The sequence below is a fragment of the Mugil cephalus genome, chromosome 7 (genome assembly GCF_022458985.1).
Source record: "Mugil cephalus isolate CIBA_MC_2020 chromosome 7, CIBA_Mcephalus_1.1, whole genome shotgun sequence".
NCBI lineage: Eukaryota > Metazoa > Chordata > Actinopteri > Mugiliformes > Mugilidae > Mugil > Mugil cephalus.
The window spans coordinates 23458960-23480047 of NC_061776.1; the positions used below are offsets into that span (position 1 = coordinate 23458960).

The 21088-nt window shown below is 41.6% G+C and overlaps 1 protein-coding gene across 3 annotated transcripts in view; it reads left to right on the forward strand.

Annotated features, from left to right (window-relative positions):
- Window positions 1–13359: 13359 nt before the first annotated feature.
- Window positions 13360–21088, forward strand: part of carmil3 (capping protein regulator and myosin 1 linker 3) — a 71157-nt gene continuing 63428 nt past the window's right edge. For all 3 annotated transcript variants that reach the window (XR_007113166.1, XM_047590508.1, XM_047590507.1), the window contains exons 1-3: window positions 13360–13515; window positions 15154–15436; window positions 19489–19583. Coding sequence is in view for 2 of the 3 variants with exons in the window: in XM_047590508.1 (XP_047446464.1) it covers window positions 15379–15436; window positions 19489–19583 (153 nt within the window). In the remaining variant the exon portion in view is untranslated. The remainder of the gene's footprint in view (window positions 13516–15153; window positions 15437–19488; window positions 19584–21088) is intronic.

The following is a 21088-nucleotide window of genomic DNA, read 5'->3' on the forward strand; positions in this document are numbered from 1 at the left end:
CAGCGCCTTAGGCCTCTCAGCCACTCCACCACATTAGACAACGGGCAATGTAGCATGTTGCCAACAAGCCAACAAACACTGGAAGTTTGCTAAATTCCAAGAATGACCATCATGCGCCGGAGCATTTGCACCTTGCAGTGGAAACACCAACGTGACTAATTTATCACAGGCTCCGAGTCAAATTACTCTTCAGTAACCAGCAGGAAACAAAACAACAAGATTTGTGTTTTCTTTTTGCTTTAAGTGTGTTGGCTACAGAGGCAAACAAGGAGAGAGAGGCTGTGAAAAAAGAATCTTTCATTGATCTTTATAAGGTAAACATCTGTGGAGTTCTCACTAACCTTTTTCAAAGTTGTTCAAAACATATCTTTGTCAGGTTCTCGCCTCCTGCAGTGGTATTAATTCACCGCCTTCTTTCATGGAATGATCCAGTTTAATTAGTTGCATCCGTGGAACTAATATGAAAATATAAATATGAACAAATTCATTCTTACTGTTGTTGTGTGCCAGCATGTGTGTGCATGTGTGTGTGTGTGTGTGTAACTGTGTCTAATCCCCTACTTAATTCCATTCATAATGAGACAGGGTGTTGTATTAATTAACAATAAGCGTGGATGAATGCCAAGCAGCTCCTCTCCATGTCCTCAAACGGAGACAACATTAGCCGCGCGCTTAACCTGTAATCTCTGCAGATTAAGAAAAAGAGAAAATGAGAGTCTAGAACTCTGCAGGCCAAAATATTAATTGCACGCTACAATGGCATTCATAGTGCTAAATGAAATAAATACCATACTAATGAATACTTTTTTAATAATACATTTTATACCCTGTAACACCAAAATAAAAAAAAGCATGATCAGATACAGAAGGAACATGAAAAGCACTAGCTGTGAGGGTTTTCAAGCTATAATGATCTGTCTGAGAGTATAAATGTGATAGGTGCAGGTAATCAACACCTTGCTTTTTACATCAGTAATTTTTCACAAAGCTACTTTTGACGTGAAGGTATTGCATAAAAGAGTGGTGTGTCTAAAAAGGGAAGAGCTTTAACCTCTGGGGAGCATGAATGTGCTGAACACGCTCTCATTTGAAACTTGCGTGCATTAAATTTGTGTTGTGTTTGATACATCATATCATGACCTGATGGCAGAGCTCGAGGAAACTTCAGAAAAAGGCAGAAACATTAAGACTCACCCTATGGTGATCATGACAGTAGTAGTAGAAGTACAAGGAAGAAATATCAACTGCAGCTCTTTTGAGAAACAGTTTTTTGACCTGATGGTTTAAAGGTGAAATGTCACAGGGTCACCAAAACACACCACTACTGGGGACCATGAATTTCCTATAAGCAAAGGAAAATATTGTCTGGGTATGACAGCGGAAGCAAGGCTGCAGAATGACCATGAAATTATTGAACAAATGTCAAGGACATTTACTCTGTCCCAGTGAGAGATTAAGTCTCATCCTCTGGAAACCATAAACATTTCAAATCAAATTGGCTTTTCTACCGGTTTTTGATAGGAAGACATTTGTAGAACAAATATCGTGCAAATAAAAGATTTTTGCAATGTTTAAATGTGCTTTTTCTCATATTATCTGTAATATACACTATACATACAGTACAAGCAGAAGTGATAAATTATCCACCATTCTTTCTCCTAATATTTTTTTTACTTTGATGCTCTTTGATAAGTGTTGAAGGTTGTGCTGCATGTGAATCTTTGCCTTGATAAATCATTAATCCTGTATGAAATCCAGATCAAGCCTGAGAAATGTTTAGAGAGCATTCCTCTTTCAATACTGATTCTGGAACTGATTTTAAGATTTTTTTCCTTTCTTGAGTGAGGTAACCTTGTATGGACGAGCCATTGGTTCAAGATTGCGTGATGAGCTCCAGTTTGACTTTTCCGACTGAGGTGGACGTTTTTTTGAAGCTGTGAAAAGATTTTCAAACTGAATCAGAGATAAAGTGACTTCTTGAATTTCGGAAGAATAGGTGTTCTTGAAGAATGACAGCTCTGTTACTCTCTCAAGCGCATTTTCTTTCAGCTTGACCAGTCTGTCTGCACATCACAAAGAAACCCACTGTGTACCCAGCTCTTTGTCAGAATCGGACTTGTCTGAGGGGCAGATCATCGCAGGGGTCTGCGGCAAAAGTATCTTCAGAAACAAAAATCTGCAACAGAAACTTTGATCAGTTTGGCTTCAACAAAACTCGCGTGTTCAACATTCCCCCCCTGGAGAGTTCTATCATACCAGCTCGAATCCATTCGATTATATCCTGCTGTATGGATCAAATAAAGGCCATACTGATTCAGAGACTGTAGCCTGATGCTGTACAGTCTTGAGTTATGTGATGTTGAGGAATAAAGCGCAAGCTAAATCAGACTACCTAATCAGAAAAAATGTTTTATTCCAGTGGCTGATTGTGTTTCTAGACTCTTGTTCATGGAACAGGAAGGTTTCATCAAAAACTTTTTCCTTGGGTTTTCTTTTCATATCCAAAGATAAATGGCTTTTTTTTCCCCTTTCACTAGTGGCTGAGCAGTAAAAATGGAAAACCTTGGTTTTGTTAGTTTCTACAAACCCAGCTTGGCTCTTACAGCTGCCAATGATAAATGGATTTATTGTATGGCGTGGCTGGAGAAATATATTGTTCGTGTGTCTAAAAGAAAAGATGTCATTGTTCATCCTGACTCGTATATGGATATGCACAGTATGTCTCCCAGGGGACTGACAACCATGATACCAAGTGTGGGAGCTTTACTATAACACTCCTTTTCTTTCTGGGCCGGTTCTCGCTATTAATAATTGACTCTTATCTCATGGTGGATAAGGACTAAATATCTCATGATCAAGTATCCTACAAGATTAACTGCCTCCCTTTTCTGAAATGTCTCTGTATGATTGTGAAAGAAATTTGGTGTTTGGAGTCCGCTATCATGCCTGTTGTAAAAGATATTGACAGGATGGGCAATTAACAGGGATTAAGTTGAAAATCTCTCGATTGATTAATGTCACATACTCCGCTGCTCTGATTGGTTGTAGGACTATCCAGTTGTTTCCAGAGGTATTATTCTCTGTATCAGTTAAAAAGGCCTGTAATGAAATCCCAATAAAATGTTACCAGACCTGCATTCTGATTGGCTAGTGTCACGGTATAACCAGCTGCCCCTGAGGAGGGTAAGTTGACAGCATCGTGAGCTGAACAGATCACAGTATGAGTGACACAATGACATTCCCTTAACCTTGAAGATGACATGACGCCAAACTCTTTTCACAAAGACACCTGATGGTAGAGGAAATGTCTGTCCTCCTGTCCACATGTTGAGTTCATTCAGAGGCCTGTGGCTGTTTACGACTTGGGTCACAGTCAGTAACTTAGATAAGTAACTTTAATCTGATTAAATTGGTTTGGAAATAGTGATGCAAAAAAAGCAGTCAGATTAGAGTACTGGCATGAATTGGACAAGTTGTTCAGGCAGTATGTCGTAGAGGAAATGCTGCATTTGTGATCCCAAATTTGAGAACTGAGAACTATCAGTGTCTTAACCCCAGCAACACAGAGCACCAGGCTTAAGAGATGCATCCTTCAATATTTTAGCAAAAGGTGGAAAGACAAAGACAACTGTGGAACTGAGGATCTGTTTTTCAGCCCATAGCCACGTCAGTCTATAGTATAAGGTCATGCAGTCTTAATTCTCCCTGAATGGGCTGTTCTTCATCAGACTTCTGAGCCTCCTATACGTTTCACCTTGGGAAGAGACACAGTCACACACAGTTACATTCACAAACTGTATGAAAGTACAGTAATTACACTGAAAGTGTAATGACAAAGAACCCTTGCAGACAGAACCCACTGACACTTCTGCTGTTTTCGTGAGTGTTTTTTCTTTGTTTTGGTTTTATGGAACATTAATGTTTGGCTCAGTCATTTTCTCAGGAGTTGATGGAGCTGAGCTCAGAGAAGACTGAATATTGGATACGACTCCACTGTGGCTCTTTTTTTACAGGATGTCTATTTTACATTATATATGCAGATAGGTCAACAATTATCTAACTTTCTAGTCTTTCGTACACACACACACACACACACACACACACACACACACACACACACACACACACACAAAAGTAATGATTATATTCACATAAACCTCCCTTAGTGTTTCTAAAATTATGAACTTAAATTTTCATATATAAAAATGTAGATAAAATTTCTTTGGCACATGCAGCCACTGTGACACACAGCACAGATAAGTAAGAGGATTTCTGACACAGAATATGTTGACAAAAAAATTGTATATTTCATACATTAATATTGGGGCGGCACAGTGGCTCGATGGTTAGCCCTGATGCGAGAATGTCGGGGTTCGAGTCCAGCTCGGGCCTTTCTGGGTGGAGTTTGCATGTTCTCCCTGTGTCTGTGTGGGTTTTCTCTGGGTACTGCAGCTTCCTCCCACCTCCAAAGACATGCTCGGTAGGCTGATTGGTGACTCTAAATTGACCCTAGGTGTGCGTGTGAATGCTTGTTTGTCTCTGTGTTGGCCCTGTGATAGGCTGGTGACCTGTCCAGGGTGTACCCTGCCTCTAACCCCAATGCCAGTTGGGATAGGCTCCAGCAACACCCACGACCCTGGTGCAGGATTAAGCGGTAGCAGAAGATGAGATGAGAGGAGATACATTAATATTGACTGTGGAGCCATATGTTATTTGACACACTAAATAATAATCTCTAAATGTGTATTTGATCAGTTACCTTAGGAATTTATAGAGGCAGTTGTTCACTTTATTGATAATAAGTAACCACTCAAACAGAACTACTCAGTAGATGTGTCTCAGGCTCCGTGTTTTATATGGGGATTTAATATGTTTGTGGCTGATTGTTATCACCAGAATTCCCCAAATGTTTGTGTAATTTTTCTTCCTACCAACACCTCCATTCTGCAGTCCCTCAGTCCCTTCTCATATTTCAGCACTCTCTTACAAGGAAGAGCCTCACCAGTGATAATCTGCTTTTGTCACTGACATCAGTCACTTTCTCTTGTAGACTGTAATCCTCCGTATGAAGCATCACTCTGTACCAGACCGCAGTCATATTAGTAACTTTATCCACATCCTGCCAGTTACTCTTCAGCTCTGTCACACCAGTCACTCCTCGCTGATGTGTCCAGCGTGTATTCTGTGAAAGGCAGAGCGTTAATGTGTTGAATGTAACAACACAGTAAATGACACAGTTGGTAATGTAACCGTTTTTGCGAGACCTCCGAAACTCTAAATCAACTCCAGTGCTGTGGTGCCAAGAGACACAGTGGAGCTGCTCTCTTTAGCGAAATGGAGTAAATTGTTTTGTTTTGCCATTTTACACACCAAATTAAGTTTTCATTTCTGTGCTAGTTAATTCTGATGCACACTCAGATCCACAGAGAATCACGCCGCATTAACTGTGCTTCCGTCAAATTTGGGGCGTCGCTCGACGCAATAAGGCTCCAAATTCACAAGGCTGCGTTTATATTTCTTGTAGATCCTTTTCTACTAAACGTCTATTTTTTTTTTCTTTTCCCAAAGTCATGCTTTATTCACAGAGCATGCAGGCGAGGCTCCACCCCTTCCTCCCCCAGAGAAGGAGCAGATGGGCAAAGAAAATGAATGACTGAGTAAATAAGGAGCTGCAGGTATGCCTGACTGAGCTGCTCACTGAGATTCTTGGAAGCGCAGGTTTGCTCTAGGTAGGAATCGAAGACTGTCATTTACCTAGTGTTTAAAAAAATATGCACTGTTAAATTACCCTTATTCTTTTAATAATTTTAACAATACTTAATGGGCATTGTACACGACATGGTGCTTTACTGTTAATCATTCATGAAGAAGAACGTCTAGATCAAAACCAAATACATTCATGACATCTGTACTGAATCCATGTTAAACAATTTCTGCACAGAGCTCACATATTATTCATTACATGCTTATTTCCTCTCACATATAAAGTATATTTATAATGAACATCTGTCATTTTGCAACCTGCCAGCCTCTGCATACTTCCCAAGGAAACTGAACAAACGGATGAGTACTGCACGTAGACTGAGGGCAGTTTTAATGCAGCAGAAGTTTTAAGGGAGACACAGCGATCATTTTAATGAGCAGACAGAGCCGCAACAGCCACTGATCCAACAGTCATGAATATAAATGCACAAACATTTGCCCACTCTTCTACTTCAGCTGTTTCAAAATCTCGCTGTTGAATTAAATGGAGTGTGCTTAACAGTGCAACGCTTACCCTCTCAACCAATGCATTAAAGCAAATATTGTAGTTTCACCTCCTTTGCAAAAAAAAGAAAAGAAAAGAAAAAAGAAAAGAAACCCTGAATCCTGAATACAGCTATTGACTTTATTCACATTTCATCACATACTTTTGAAGGATTTGAATTTCCTCTCGCACACTGCATCAGACCAGGAAGTAATCAATATTCAGCAGTAGCTTAAATATTACTGCCACTCATTTATGTGAATACATCTGCATAATATTTTTCTTCTATTGGCAAAAGGCTTCTATCATCATCAGGAGGAAGACCACTGCGTTGACTGCAGCAAGGAGAAGCCTCAGGAAACAGACTGCATGTACACCGATCAGTCACAACATTATGACAGGAGTAGTTAATAACATTGACCATCTTGTGACAATCCAATGTTCTGCTGGGAAACCTTTGGATCTGGCATTCATGTGGATGTTACTTGTACCACGTACCACTTGTACCACCCACCTAGACCAGACCAGGCACCCCCACCGCATAGCAATGACACTCCTTGATGGCAGCAGCCATCCCCAGCAGGATGCAGCCTGACACAGACACACACACACATGTAAGCTTAGGAACTACTCAAAAACACAACGAACAGCACAAGGTGTTGACCAGGCCTCCAAATTCCCTAGATCCCAAACTGATCAAGTTTCTGTGGGATGATCCACAGAAGCCCCTCCCCTCAACCCATAAGTCCCAAAGACCCCCACTAACAACATTGTGTTTCCAGACACCACAGGACAACCTCAGAATGCCCATGTCCATTCTCTGATGAGTCACAACTGTTTTGGAGGCACAAGGGAGACCTAGAAAATATTGGGAATGTGCTCATGATGTTTGCTGATATTACATAAGGGTGCCCAGTCCAGTGGTGGTGATTCCAGGTAGGAGCTGAATGGTGAATGTACATGGTATACATTGTAACACTAGCTATTAAAATATGTTACAAATAAATAGACAAAAATCATGAAGTAGGTTTCTTTTTTTGTTTGTACAACCAAGACTACAGTGTCCCAAAAACGTTTGCAGCTTTAGCCTGTAAGCGGTCTGTATTGTATCTTGAAGGCTGACAGACTTTGTGCCTGGAAATCCTCCTGTTGATAACGACTGGTGAGTGAGTCGTGACCGGCTGCACCAGGTAAATTCACAGTCATTCACACATGCCCCAGACATTCTGCAGCGGTTTAAACCTGACTGCTGTTTGGTCAAGTGAAGAAGGCCGTGCTCCATCACTCAGCCGAGACACAGTGCGAGGACTGTAGATTTACTCACTAGTATTATTGACTCTCGTCGAGGGAAAGCAGCTACTGTTTGTCCAGAAATCAATGGATTTGGCGTTCTTCTTCTTCTTCTTCTTCTTCTTCTTCTTCTTCTTCTTCATCTTCATCTTCTTTTTCTTCTTCTTCCTTTAAATGAAGACTCAGAAGGGCTTTTAAAAATCTAATCTGGTAAATATGCTGCTTGGTGGCACTGTTCCATATAAACAGGTTAGCCTGTTTTTTCTCCCCCGCATGCTTCAAAATGCAGCACTGATCTTTGCAGCTGCACCCCTCACTTGATACTCTGTCCACCTCTCAGGACTTGTCACACATTAGCATTTAGATTTCATGATGATTTCTGTCGATGGATTGATGTTAATCTAAATGTTTTGTATCTGAGACTCAGCCAAAGCGGCCCTGAACTCAAACAGGACCTTTTTAATTTGCTCTTTGGAGGATTTCAGGGTCAGAGCCGTGGCATCAAACTAAAAATGATTGTTGGAATAAATGTTTAAAAGCCTGATGTGAGTGTTCTGACAGAAATTTATTCAAGCGAAGGTCTCATCTGTCCTTCCATTCTGGCTTGGTGTCAAATCTGGGCTGTTATGTTCCATCTAAGAGCTCAAAGACGTCTGGAAAAGGACAGTGAAGCCCTTTAGGCATCATGTCCAATCAATACTCTTTTCAGCTCTTTGGTGTGTGACATTAACAGATCAGTGAAGCCATGAAATAGAAAGCCAGAGAGTTCAGCTCATGCTGTTATCCACTCTCCGGTCTTAAAACTCATCCTCTGTGTTACTTCTAATAAGTCACTGGCTTACTGTCTACTTTTTTTTTCCCAAGGCAAAGATGCAATAAAGAGAGGAATGAGGCAAAATGAAGAGTTGTAACAGCGGGAACACTGACAAAGTGATTGTATAGCCTCTGGTCGAGAGCAGCACATGCAGGCAGTCAAGCTGCCTTCGTGTTGCCAGCTGTTTCACGCTCCCTCTTAATCTGTATTCAAGCTCATTTAGCGACTGGCTGCTGTGGAATCAGTTTCTCGAGCAGAGTCGCTGCTGTGAAGGTCAACTAAAATGCATGCCTCTGAGAAGCTCTAAAAATAGATCAAACGCTGGAGTGTATTTGTAAAAATTCTCGAGCACTTGCTGTGTTAGAAAGTGCGTACGCTTAAATACTAATAATACGGTTCTACTAACAACTAATCTTGAGATCTGAGGAAATAATGAACCCTTTTAATTTATCTCTAGCTTTCAGACCCTCTATTGTGTCTCACATCATTTACATTTACACTCCCCCTTATCGTCACAAGACTCTCAACTCCTTGCCAGGACAGAAACACTGCTCCAGCCTGAGTTGCCCTCCATAGAGTCTGTGCCAAAACCATGTCATCTCAGATCCACGTGCTTGAACTACATTTGTGAGAAAGAGTGTCACTAGTTGGCTTTCAGAATATATATTTATATAAATAAATAACATAAAAATCTGTCATACTTACAGTAAAGTGTGTTGACACCTTGTCTTGCCAGATGTCTGTGAGTTGTTAGCAGTTTCCTTAACAGATAAGTCCTCTTTGAACTTCAGATGGCTTAATTAAATTATTATTTGACAACCAAGAGTTGTCAACGTCTCACACGAAAGAAACAGCCACAAAGCCTGGAATTAGTTTCTAGTTTTATTGTTAAATCAAACTGCTTTCTGTATTTTTTTTTTTTAAAGGTTTGAGTGTCTGACTAATTTTGAACTCCCGTCTCTTAAATATATCTCACAAAAGATGGATTGAGGACTGCTGGCCCAGTATACCAGAAGCGTGCGTTTAACTTGTACTGTGTTAGGGTCAAATTTGATCCATTTGCAAGTTAAAATGTGTAAAAAGTATATTTTCCTTGTTTTTGTGGGGATAAGCCTTCACGACATCCTCAAGAACAGCTATTGTTAAAACACAACAAATTACTTTTTCACCATTTTAGTAAATTCTAAAAGTCTCTAAAAAGGAAAGTGACATCTGTGGTGTTATGAGTCACGTATGACCCATCAAGGATATTGGCAGTAGCCCGCACTCATGGATCATAGAAAATGTTTTAGGTTTCTCTGTGGATCCAGTTTGACTCATTTCACTCTCAGTGAGTGGTTTCAAAGACAAAAGGTCTACTGGGCCAAAAAATAACATTGCATCAATGCTTACATGGGTACGAATGTTAGACACATGTTAGACATGTGGTGAAAAAGAATACTGGATGATAAACATTGTTTTTTGACGATTTTGGACTGGATTAAGACATGGGTCAGTTTTTAACACAAAACATGTGGGCAGTTTTCTAACACACTGGTAAAATCTCACTTAGCATTAACATTTCATTTACATTTCATGTTATAAAATGAGATGGCTGATGTGTCAATTACTATTCTTGTAAGTCCTATTAGCCCTTCTCACCATGATCTAACAACTTATCGGCAAGGTGTGTGTGTGTCTACTTGTATAGATATCTTTGTGAGAACCAATTTAAGTTTTTGTTTTACGATCCTCACACTCTTTTCAAGGGCTGTGTGCGGATTTTAGGTCCAAACTTATGGGACAGTTCTCCTAAACATAACTGACCCACATAATTGTATTTACTCAGAAGCCCTCGACATAGCCGAGAATAGTGATGCTCTAACTTATGCCTTAAAACCTCCTTTAATTGTTTACCCACATTATCCACAAGAAACAAGATATAACATCTCACCTTGCCGCAGGATCCCATCGACATCACTGCTGCTGGCTGTGGGCAGACATAAAACACAAGTTGTCAGTAAACGATCTCAGTTCTTACACCACAGTTACATAATGATCTAACATGAGAGCCACGTCGTACGGCCATGTACTGTGTCACGACTGACAATCTGTCCACGTGAAATATGATATCCTATGGGGGGTGTGATGTTTACTGTGTTCAACCAGAGGATGGCAGTGTACCACAGCTCTGCTGCACAGCTCAGTGTGTTACTCTCCAGCACATCCGACTCACGTCCAACCCGTCCACCAAAGGTGAATATTGGGAAAGGGTCGAATGCCTGCTTTGAAGCCTCCACTGGACTTTCTTCTAAAATCAGGAGGAACACTTAGATAAAAGGTGCTACAGTTTATATCCAGTGACTGTTATGAACTGGATGTGGTTTCTAGTGCATTACTGTCCACTCTCCTCCTCCTCCTCACCTTATTGTCTCTCTCTCTCTGCCTCTCTCTTTAAGTGTTTCCATAATGTGGATCATCTCGCTGCTCCTATGCGCAGATTTTCTCTTGTCTCGTGTAGTTATTGTCTGCCAAATGGCAACCAAGCACAAGTAGGAGCACAAACAGTTTCAGTGACTGAGTGCTTTCTGTTGTTTGTTTTTTTTATGCACAAGTTTTGTCTTGCCTTAAACACGTTCGCAGCCTGAGTAGCAGCGCCTTTATAATCCTTTTATTTCAGCATTGTTTTACGTAAGCAGATTCATGCACACTGTGTACCTAGACAGCCGGGTAATTGTGAGCATATTGAGCATTTCGACTCCTATCTATGAGATGCTGCTCTGATGAATAAATAATGGATCGTCCTTTCAAGTGCATCTTTGAACAGGGTTGAAGTTTTTAACCCAATGAAACCTGGAGACAGCTATAGTCCCCCTGACTATAAACCTCTTATTGAAGCCCTGTGCACAGCCCTTCTCTCCTACAAAACCCCCACCACCTCTCTCTCTGAGGCATATTGCCCCCCACTGGGTCTTCTTTCATCAGAATGAAGTATCAGCGAGACACAGACACAAAGGTCTCTCATACACATGCATGCATGAGGCAGACTGTGCACTTTTGTTGCAAGACTCTGGGGTCTCTGGAGGGCCAATATTTGGCAACTTAGAGACAGCTGCACCCTCCGCAATCCATTCATTTGTGTTTTTATGAACACATTTATCACATTAAGAGATGATGTATGGAATAAAAGCTGTTAAAAATGATGGTCTAATTTTGTCTGAATCCATGAAAAATGGCTGAACGGTGTTGCGTAAGTGATGACATTGAAAAGTGGCAGCCATTCAGATGAGTGGGTGAATCATATATCATTGTTACTTACAGCTTGAGCTTCAACCAGGCCTCCCAGTTCTCCATCCCCAATCCCATCACAGCCGTGAGTGGTGATCTCACATCTGTGAGGAGAAAGCCCCTGAATGAAACCGTCTGATATATGGCTCTATTCCCTCAATGTCCTCACGTTATTACAGGAATATTGCCGTGAAAACACATCCATCAAAAGCATCAAATCAGCTTTCTGCTCTGACATAATAAAATTGTTACATTTCTGAGAGGGGCTGTAGTTTTTACATTCATCAGATTAATAATTACTTATTTTCTGACACAGGGAAATCTATGAAAGGCTTTGACACATGGAAGACGTTCCTTTTAGACACCATGATTCTTCTCGTACAAAAAGCGAATCCCCAAATCGAATCAGATATTCCTTTCTGCCCATCAGACAGCATGATTCAGTGTCGTCGTGACCAGATCCTCTTCAGTGTAACTCTTGTCCTCGAGGAAATAACAAGTCCACGCAATTTGAGCTGCTGTGTGGTGGTGAAACTTACACAAGTCCTTTAACATATTGTTACAGAAACATGTTAAAGGACTTTTATGTATGTTATTTCCTCTGCCTGGAACCCTCGGAAACTGCCTCAAAAATTGCTGCAGTTATTTGTAATTTCAAACCATTTCTCCAGAAAGCATGGGCTTCTTCTTTCGGCTGCGCGTGTTTCTGGGTCTTCAATTAATAATTATTCTTTTAGACAGTGCTATTCATTGGTGTTGGGCTCTCATGATGCACCTCCAAGGAGAAATGTTTTTTGTGACTGTATTAGAAATTCTGATTTCAAAATATGCCACGGGTATAGCCTAATGCTGTCTGTTTTGGTTAGAGGCAGTGTCTCATTTTAGATTTCTTGTTAAAATGAAGGTTCTACAAAAGTGTGGATTCAGTTTTAAAGTTTTAATTAATTGTTGTGTGCTCAATGTACAGGAATTAAACTGCAAACTGCAAGCAATTTAAAGATAAATTAAAAAAAACTAATATAATTTTGTCTTGCATTTTCTATAGAAAGTTATTACATTTCCACATTTGATTTTCTCATTCTTATTTGCAACTTCATTTCGTTTCTGTGGGAAGTCTGTATACTTGATTCGTGATTCTAAAGAGCACGATAGTCAACAGTAGGCTACTCATCCACCTCATCTGGGTGGGGAAGATTATCCACTGCCCTTTAGTGAAGTGTTGGGAAAAATAAGGTCGGATTTGGACACATTATCAATGTACTTTCACCTTTTGATGCACTAAGACAGTGCCCAGCAACAACACACATTTTCATTTAAACCACAACAACAAAAATTATGTTTTTCTATTATTATTGTTATTATTATTACTATCCTTTTGCCCCTTTTGTCACCCCCCCAGTCATTCTTCTGAGTGTTGGTTGGTGGGATTGGTCGTCGGTGACAGACAGGCCCAACCTGGTCCCAACTCTTCTCTCGTCCGTCCATCCAGGACGGCCCAAATGACGCCAGGGGCGGGCACCTGCTGGGGAGACGAGTTTTTTTTTCTTTTTCTTTTCTTTTGTGTCGCTTGGTCTGCCCACATTGACCATGCCAAGTCACCACCTCTGATGACTTGACAAGTTCAACTTTGACGTACAGACTAGACTGGAAGGATGCATTCTGGAGTACCTGCTCCCCTAACCATGCAACACATACCACCTGCCGATGCGTCCTCAATAAATACGGGCGGGAAAAGATCACTTCCGGGTATTTGAACTCCACTTTGTTCACTTCTTGTTTTGACTTTGAGGTGGTTCGATGCCTGCGCTGCCAGTGAGGTGACTAAAGTCCACAAGAACATAAGTACAGACAAGAATGCACATCGATAAACTATGAAAATAGTCATAGCACCGCAAAGGTAACGTGCTAATGTTAGCGACTGCTTCTAATATTGGGTGCTAGCTTACCTGGTTAGCTGGTAGGTTAGCTAGGTAGCTAGCAAGCAAATAGAGCCAGGTGACGATAAAATATAAGGACGTGAATTATTGTACGAAGTGAACTGCATTATTAACATTGCCAACTTATAATGTATGGTAGGTCCGAATTATACTAACATTGTTATTTCTCTTGCAAGTGTTAATTAGCTTTTAAAATGAGGTGACCAGATTTGTGAATGAATCCGGGGACATTTAAGTTACAGCACGGCGATTAAAAAAAAAAAAAAAAGAATGAAATGTTATGAAGATGAAATGAAACGGAAAACAGGGTCAATTGCGGGTTAATTTATTTTGTTATATTTATTTATATTTAAACATATTTAAACTGCTATACTGTCAATAGCGGCGGCACACCAACTACCGTAATAGTTATAACATGCTCACCGGCGCTTCTTATCCGGCTACCGTAATAACCGTTGTTGTAGTCTGAGCGCAACATTTTTTTCGTCTCATTTATAAACGCTATCGGGGGACATTTTCGGGGAACAGCTTTAGCCGCGGGACATGTCATCCAAAACGATGACTGTCCCCAGAAATCAGAAGTCGTCTGGTCACCGCTGGTGAGCCTGTTAAGATCGGCCAAGTTGGTAAGGGCGACTGAGCAGCAGATGAGAACTGCTCCAAAATAATCCATGTCATTGTGCAAAATGCAGATAGAAATGAATAGAAAACTTTTCAAAACACTTTGCTAAACATTTTATGACAATCAGTTTAGTTTCCATTTTATACAATTGAGTTTTGGTAAGTGTTTCCCCACGGACTGGGTTGTTTTTATATGTCCAATATATTTTACTTTAAATATTCCGTTTTTGATGTTTTATTTACAGCGTTCATAAATAAAAGTGTTATATTCTAAAGTGGGTTGCTCTCAACTTAGTGTTGTCAGTGCTGGATACTTTGATCTTGTATTTCGGGGATTACAAGGCATCTCCAGAGGATGCAGTTATCGCTACTTAAAATCTCTTGTGTTGATTGCATCTTCCTTAATTAATTATTGTGACTTTGAGAAGTCTATGTGGAAATCTTTCGAGTTTGCTATCTGCTCCTTTCTGTCTTCTGACGATTTGTAATCACTACACTATGTGTGCTAATCTCATTCTCAAGAATAACCGAAAAATTATTGTGCTTCATAGCTGATTGTCTTCTTTTTAATATAAAAACGTATAAATGAAAGAAAAAAAACGTGTGAAGTGTTAATATTTTCTGATTACCGTCATGATTTGTCACCAACTGATTAATGCACTTACTGAACAAATAATCAGCAATAATCTAAATGATAAAAAGGGTTTATCAGAGTCCTTAAAGTCCTTAAAGAGTACTATCACTGTACATTGTATGGTCCTCCTTACTCTCCCTGCATTTCTGCCTCAGGTTTTTGGGGCCCCTCTTCGGGGTCCCGCTGACAAGGAATTTCTGACCAAAATTCCAAGCAAATGGTGTGGATTCAAGGATAATGAACGCAGGCTCAAACCTTCTCTACTCCCCCCCCATCGGCCTCTCTCGCTCTCTCTCTCCATTCCCATCTCTCTCTCCCTCCCTCACACTTTGCTTGAGTGCAGAAGTCGGAGGCGCTCTTCGGGTTTTTAGCCAGTGCGCACCACGGCTTCGCTTCACTCCACACGGTGCGGACTGCTGCTGCGTCCGGAGCACCTGCAGGCGCAAAGACGGGAGAAAAAAAAACAAGTCGGCGGAATAAGAAGTGTGCACGGCTGAGGTTTGAGGGGGACATTTGAAAGCGAGAGGAGCGCAAGGAGAAGGGGCCGGACGGGCGGGAGGAGCGCACTATGGCCTCAAAGGAGAACGCGGCGACGGGCTTCGTTAACGTCAGCAGGGAAATCACAGGTGAGCTCTGAAATTACTTTTTATTCTGGGGACAAGTGTGCTCTCTGATCTTATTAAGCTTCCACAGAAGGAAAAGCGGAGCTGGTCTGTTTTTTTTTTGCATGCGCACGATTAGTTTCTCGCTCCTCGGCTGCTCCTTAAACAACCGCTTTCCGCTGCGTTTGATATTAGAGGAGTTATCACCGCAGGAAATGTCTCCCTATAGGCAAAACCAGAGTATGGCTAATGGCTGTTCAGCCTGGCGATGATCGTAATCTCTTCGATCTCGTGCACGAGTGCTCACTTTGATTTTTCGTCTGCCATCAATTTGATCGCGCACATGGGTCCTGTAGTGTTGTCAGAGTTATTTGGAAGTGTTAGCGGTGCGCCAGAGCGCGTCGCGGCTTTCATGGCCATTCATTACGAGTTCTTTTTCTCTCTGAATCCCTCTCTTTCCTGTGCGTGCGTGGGAGTTATTGTGCGACCGGCAGCGTTCTGCGTACAGGAGAAGGCAGCGTGGGTTTATCAGCACACATGCTGACCTTCTCTCGGACAGGAGGGCGCACAAACACGGACGTGTTTGGGTGATAAGTCGTTAAAGAAGGTGTGTCTCTCATGGCTAATTATCCTGAGGTTAATTCTGCAGTTTACCAGCTCAACTTGGTCAAGCCCCGTCTGTCTGGTCTGGTGATAAGAGCCAGCCGGTATTAGGCCATTAACACACCTGCCAGTGGCAGACAAGACAGGGGAATAAGGGTGGGAGATTTGGGTTGATGATGATTGCACCAATCCATCAAACTGTCAAAAAGCACGCGCATATATGAGGGAAGTGAAGGGGAAGAGGGTTGCAACCCGTCCCTGTCTTACGCCTCCGAACTCCCCCTGTCCCCCTTGACCCCTGCGGGAGCAGATGCCGAGGTCACACCAGCAGGCTTTGGAGAGGTGGGGGCTGCAGAGTGTGTTAAAAGGTTTAAGTGATTGGGCCTTACCCAGCTTAATGTCAATAACTCTCTGTTTGTCTTCTGTTGATCCTTCTCTCCACGCACCCCGTGCCCCCCACCACCATCCCATCCCTGTCTCATCCTCTCTACATCTGCCGCTGCTCAGTCAAGTGCGAGAGCCAACTTCGTGGTCGTTGCAGGAAGAGGAAAGCGAGAATTATAAGTGTGTGGTATAGTGAGAGTTTTGGGACACTGTGACACAGTGGAGCGTCATGACACAGCATGACTCGTATCTCCATCTGCTGGGCTCCATGAGCGCATATTTAGCATGGGTGGTCCCTCTTGAAATATGGGCTGTGAATATCACAGCTTGGAGGCATATGCGTGTGTTAGCAGTTTGAGGATGTAGGTTGACATTGTGTTCGTGGGAAGCAGGTTGTGTTGTGTTGGTTGTTGTGGAGGACATGTAAATGGAAGAGGCCTCTGGTGCGGTCCAGTGAGCATCAGCAGGGTCACCTAGCATGGAGTGGAGTAGCGGTCCCTCAGGATTGCAGCTCTGGATGGTGTGTGTTGGTTCCATGGAGATGAGCCGGGCTGCCTCTTTCTTTCTCTGAGGCTAAAAATAACCCAGTTATGAGTCCTCCTCAGATAGAAGTTGTTTGCCTGTCCTCATGTTGGTCTCTTTGTAGTCGTCTTCTTGTCTCTAGAACTGCTCACCACTATGTGGCTGTCTTTAAAGGAATAATCCACCTGTCTCTCTCTAAGCTGAAAGTCAAAGATGAGACGTGCTACTCATAGGGATTTCACTGGCACATGGACATATCCTGATTGTCAGCTACATCCAAATAGGACACATTCTAAAGGGACATTTCAAACAACAGCTCAAAGATGGCAGAGTCGCTGATTTGCTTTCATGGGACTTTTTCTAGTCGGTGTCAGTGCTGGTGTCCTAAATCCAAGTGTTAACATTCTGATGTTCAACATACTTTATCATAGAACAACAATAAACTAACGACATGATAGCACCATGCCAGATGAAAAGAAAAATGCAAAAAATTGTAATTTAAAGTTGTTTGATCAACTTCCATCAGCTCAGTACTATTAAAAATATCCAATTTCCTATCATGTAAGGATAAGAAAATTTACATAGACTGATCAGGCATAACATTATGACCACCTTCCTAGTATTGTGTAGGTCATCAGAGAATGGACATGAGTCTTCTGAGGGCGTCCTGTAGTGTCTGGTAACACAATGTTGTTAGTGGGGGCCTTCTGGACCTATGGGTTGAGGGGAGGGGCCTCTGTGGATCATCCCACAGATACTTGATCAGTTTGGGATCTAGTGGATTTGGAGGCCTGGTCAACACCTTGTGCTGTTCTTTTTCTTCATGTTTTTTGAGTTGTTCCTAAATGGTTTTTGTGTACCTGTGTGTGTCAGGCTGCATCCTGACAAGGAATGTCGTTGCTCTGGCGTGGGGGTGTTGTTTCTGGTCTAGATGGGTGCAGATCTATGTGTAACATCCACGGATGAATGTCAGATCCAAAGGTTTCCCAGCAAAACCTTGAATTGTCACATGATGGTCAATGTTATTTACTTCCCCTCTCAGTGGTTTTAATGTTGTGGCTGATCTGCATATGAGTGAATTTCAGGTATTTAACTTTCTTTCATTCTACTAATGTATTTAATAAGTGTTTTACTTTATCTTATGGTTACATGAGCCCTTTAGTGTTGTTGGTTTTCTTTTGTATTGATCAACATTAGATGTTGAAGGTGGCAGTTGTTCTTAATATAGAACTAATTTATTATCTGATGAAGACCATGTGATAGTTGAAAGATCCCGCAGCAAAGGTGTTTTGTCAGTTGTTGTGTTCTAAATTAAAAACTGTCGATCAATATGTTTACATCCTCTCTAGTAGCATTCTTTGAATGCAGTGCCTTTAAACTGTGTGCCTTATTTGGGATGTTTACCGCAGATCATGTCACACTTTCCCGCTTTACCACTCGCTCTGTTCATTTTACACACACAATTTATAATAGAATAGTCAATAGAAGAATAGTCAATATTTCTGGTCGCAAGGAGAAACACCTGCTTTAATTCTGAAAAACGTGTAAATGGGAATTTTAGTGGAATATTATCGTCCTCTTGTCATGTAAACATCGGAAGGATTAGTATCTTTTCCTGAATAAGGTCAAAATCTGATTATTTGGCCCATGTAAATGAATGTCAACCATTCTCAGTGTGTTAATAATTACTCCAAAATCTCCTGGAGGTGTTGGTTAGTCTGAGATTAGAGGTCTTTGTAAAGCACTGCACATTATTATCATTTTCATTTTGCAGATCTGTATTGGATCAGTGTTGGTGCTAATGCTGAATTTAATAAGTGGGTGTAGTACTGGCCAGGACTTAACTACATTAAAAACAGTCGGTCTCTGTTAGTCTGTAATTTTTATTTATTTATTTATTTATTTGCCTGATATGCTGGATTGGTATTTGTGTCGATGCTGACCTTATTAAACGCGTCTGGTATTGGCCCAGTCAACATTAAAATTTGCCTCTTAGTCACAACAGTTCACTGGATCCACTTCCACACAACACCATCAACTGAATTATGAGCACGACGGTAGCCTTTTGTGTACAGTACAAAAGGCTTCAATTATCAGTATGAGTATTGCTAGTGACTCCAAAGATTTAAATGGCACTGTAGGAGTTGAAGCCACCATGGTTTTCTGCACTGTTAATTTATTGTAATGAGGTAAAGTCTCTTTATAAATAGTAGCTTCTTGATTTCAATAAGTAGAAATGTTGTTTTACTTGCACATAGAGGAATAACCAGATCAGTGGAGCTCAGTCAGTAAGACATAAGAGCCTGGTAATGCTCTGGTGAATGCTTGAATTCAGCTGCCTTTAGGGATCAGAATCATTGTCTGGGGAGAAAATTGGTGCATCATTTATCCATGTTTCTCCTTTCATTTATCCCAAAATTGTATATTTTATTGAACAGACTTGTCCGTTAAAAGCTTTTTACAGTGGCCTGAGTGCATCTCAGTGCAGCTCATTTTGTGTAATGTATTTATGTTATGTAATTAGCTCAACCTTTTCATCCTTTTTTCCCCTCCGCTCTTCTTCCCAGAGAGCATCAGGAAGGTGTTGGACAAACAGGCCGTTAAGTTTGTGCGAGCCATCAAGCAGGACACTCGGAGCGGCAAATCGGAGGACAGGATTCTGGTGAGAGACGTCATCATTCTCACTCCGAAACACACCGCCCCGCCCCATCATTCGTCTGTCACACTAGGACGCCTGTGACACAGTTACAAGCAAAAGTTTCTTTTTTTCTTTAATTTACTATTATTATTATTTTTTTTTTTACATGGTTTGTGGTTTGTTACAAACAAAATGGTAAACTTAATTACAGCAAATTGAAAGTGCCATAAGAAGTCACGGATTACTCTTCCTGAGACACTCAACAGACGCTCTGAAAATTAGGCTTAAGACAGATGCTGTCTAAGCAGAGCAAAGTGGACACCATGCCACGGCGTATTGAGTCCATCCTCTGACTTTATTAGATGTGGCAGGATGGCCTTAATGCCACAGGCAAGAGTGTGTTGAGTGTGCATGTGTGTAAGCCCCGCACGGTGTGTACATACTTGAGCGCCGTTTATTGTTGTGTCTTACCGGAGAAGGAGCCGGCGTGAGTGCATGCCAGAGGGTGTGTGGGCAACCTGCGATGTGTTCAAGGAGCTTGCGCGAGCCAAGGCCTCTGCTGTTATTGAGAAATTGTCAATTAGTCAGCCACGTTAGTGACCCATCAGTTACTAACGTTCCATGGCTATGAGCTAGAGCGAGCTCATTTCCTCGCTCCAGAGATGAAATAGAAAAAGGGCAAGCTGATAAGAGAATCACAGCTATTAATCTACACTTCTCTCGATTTTACGTCCCTGTCGTTATTTTTCTTTCCCGTCTCCTCCCCGCCTCTATCTATCTCCATCATTACCAAACACCCCTCTATTTTTGCCATCTCGTCTTTGTTCCCCCTCTCCCTCCCTCCTTATCTGTCCATCTCTATTATTCTCCTCCCTGTCATCACTCCCTCCCACCCCCACCGTCACCACCACCACCACCACCACCCCGCCGGTCGCCTCTCGCATTCTCTCTGTCTCTCCCCTTTTACGCCCTTACCCTCTTCCCTCCATCTTTACTCAAACCTGTAAAAGCGTATTGAGCTCCTCTTACCATCAGAAGCAATTCAATTAGGTCTTTGCCTTGCGAGAGTTTTTTTTTTTTTTTTTTTTTATCCAAATGGGCTTTGGCTGCTGCTACTGCTGCTGTAACTGCTCCAAATTTGTTCACGGGAAGGGAGGTTGGCGATGGACATATATCTGCATTCATTCTAGCTCGTTGTCAATGTCCCCTCGGTCTAAAAGGCAATCTATTGACTCTAATGGGTACATTTGTTTGGATGTAGGAAGGGTGAACAGATGAGAGTTTGTAAATAGACTGTTTGTTTCCTGTCTCTCTGGGTATTGTTCACAAAATATTCACTCATGCTTGAAAATGTCATACACGGTACTTTGAGAAAGTGGAGTGATACAGAGTGGCTGTCTAGTAAGACTTGAGTCTGGTCCTGAAAATCATTGTTCTCCCCCTGAAGGCTGAGGCGAGGCCCTCTTCCACCTTCATCCTTGCTTTCATGTGGATCTCCCCTAGTGAGGTAGATTTAGTGAGCTGAATCT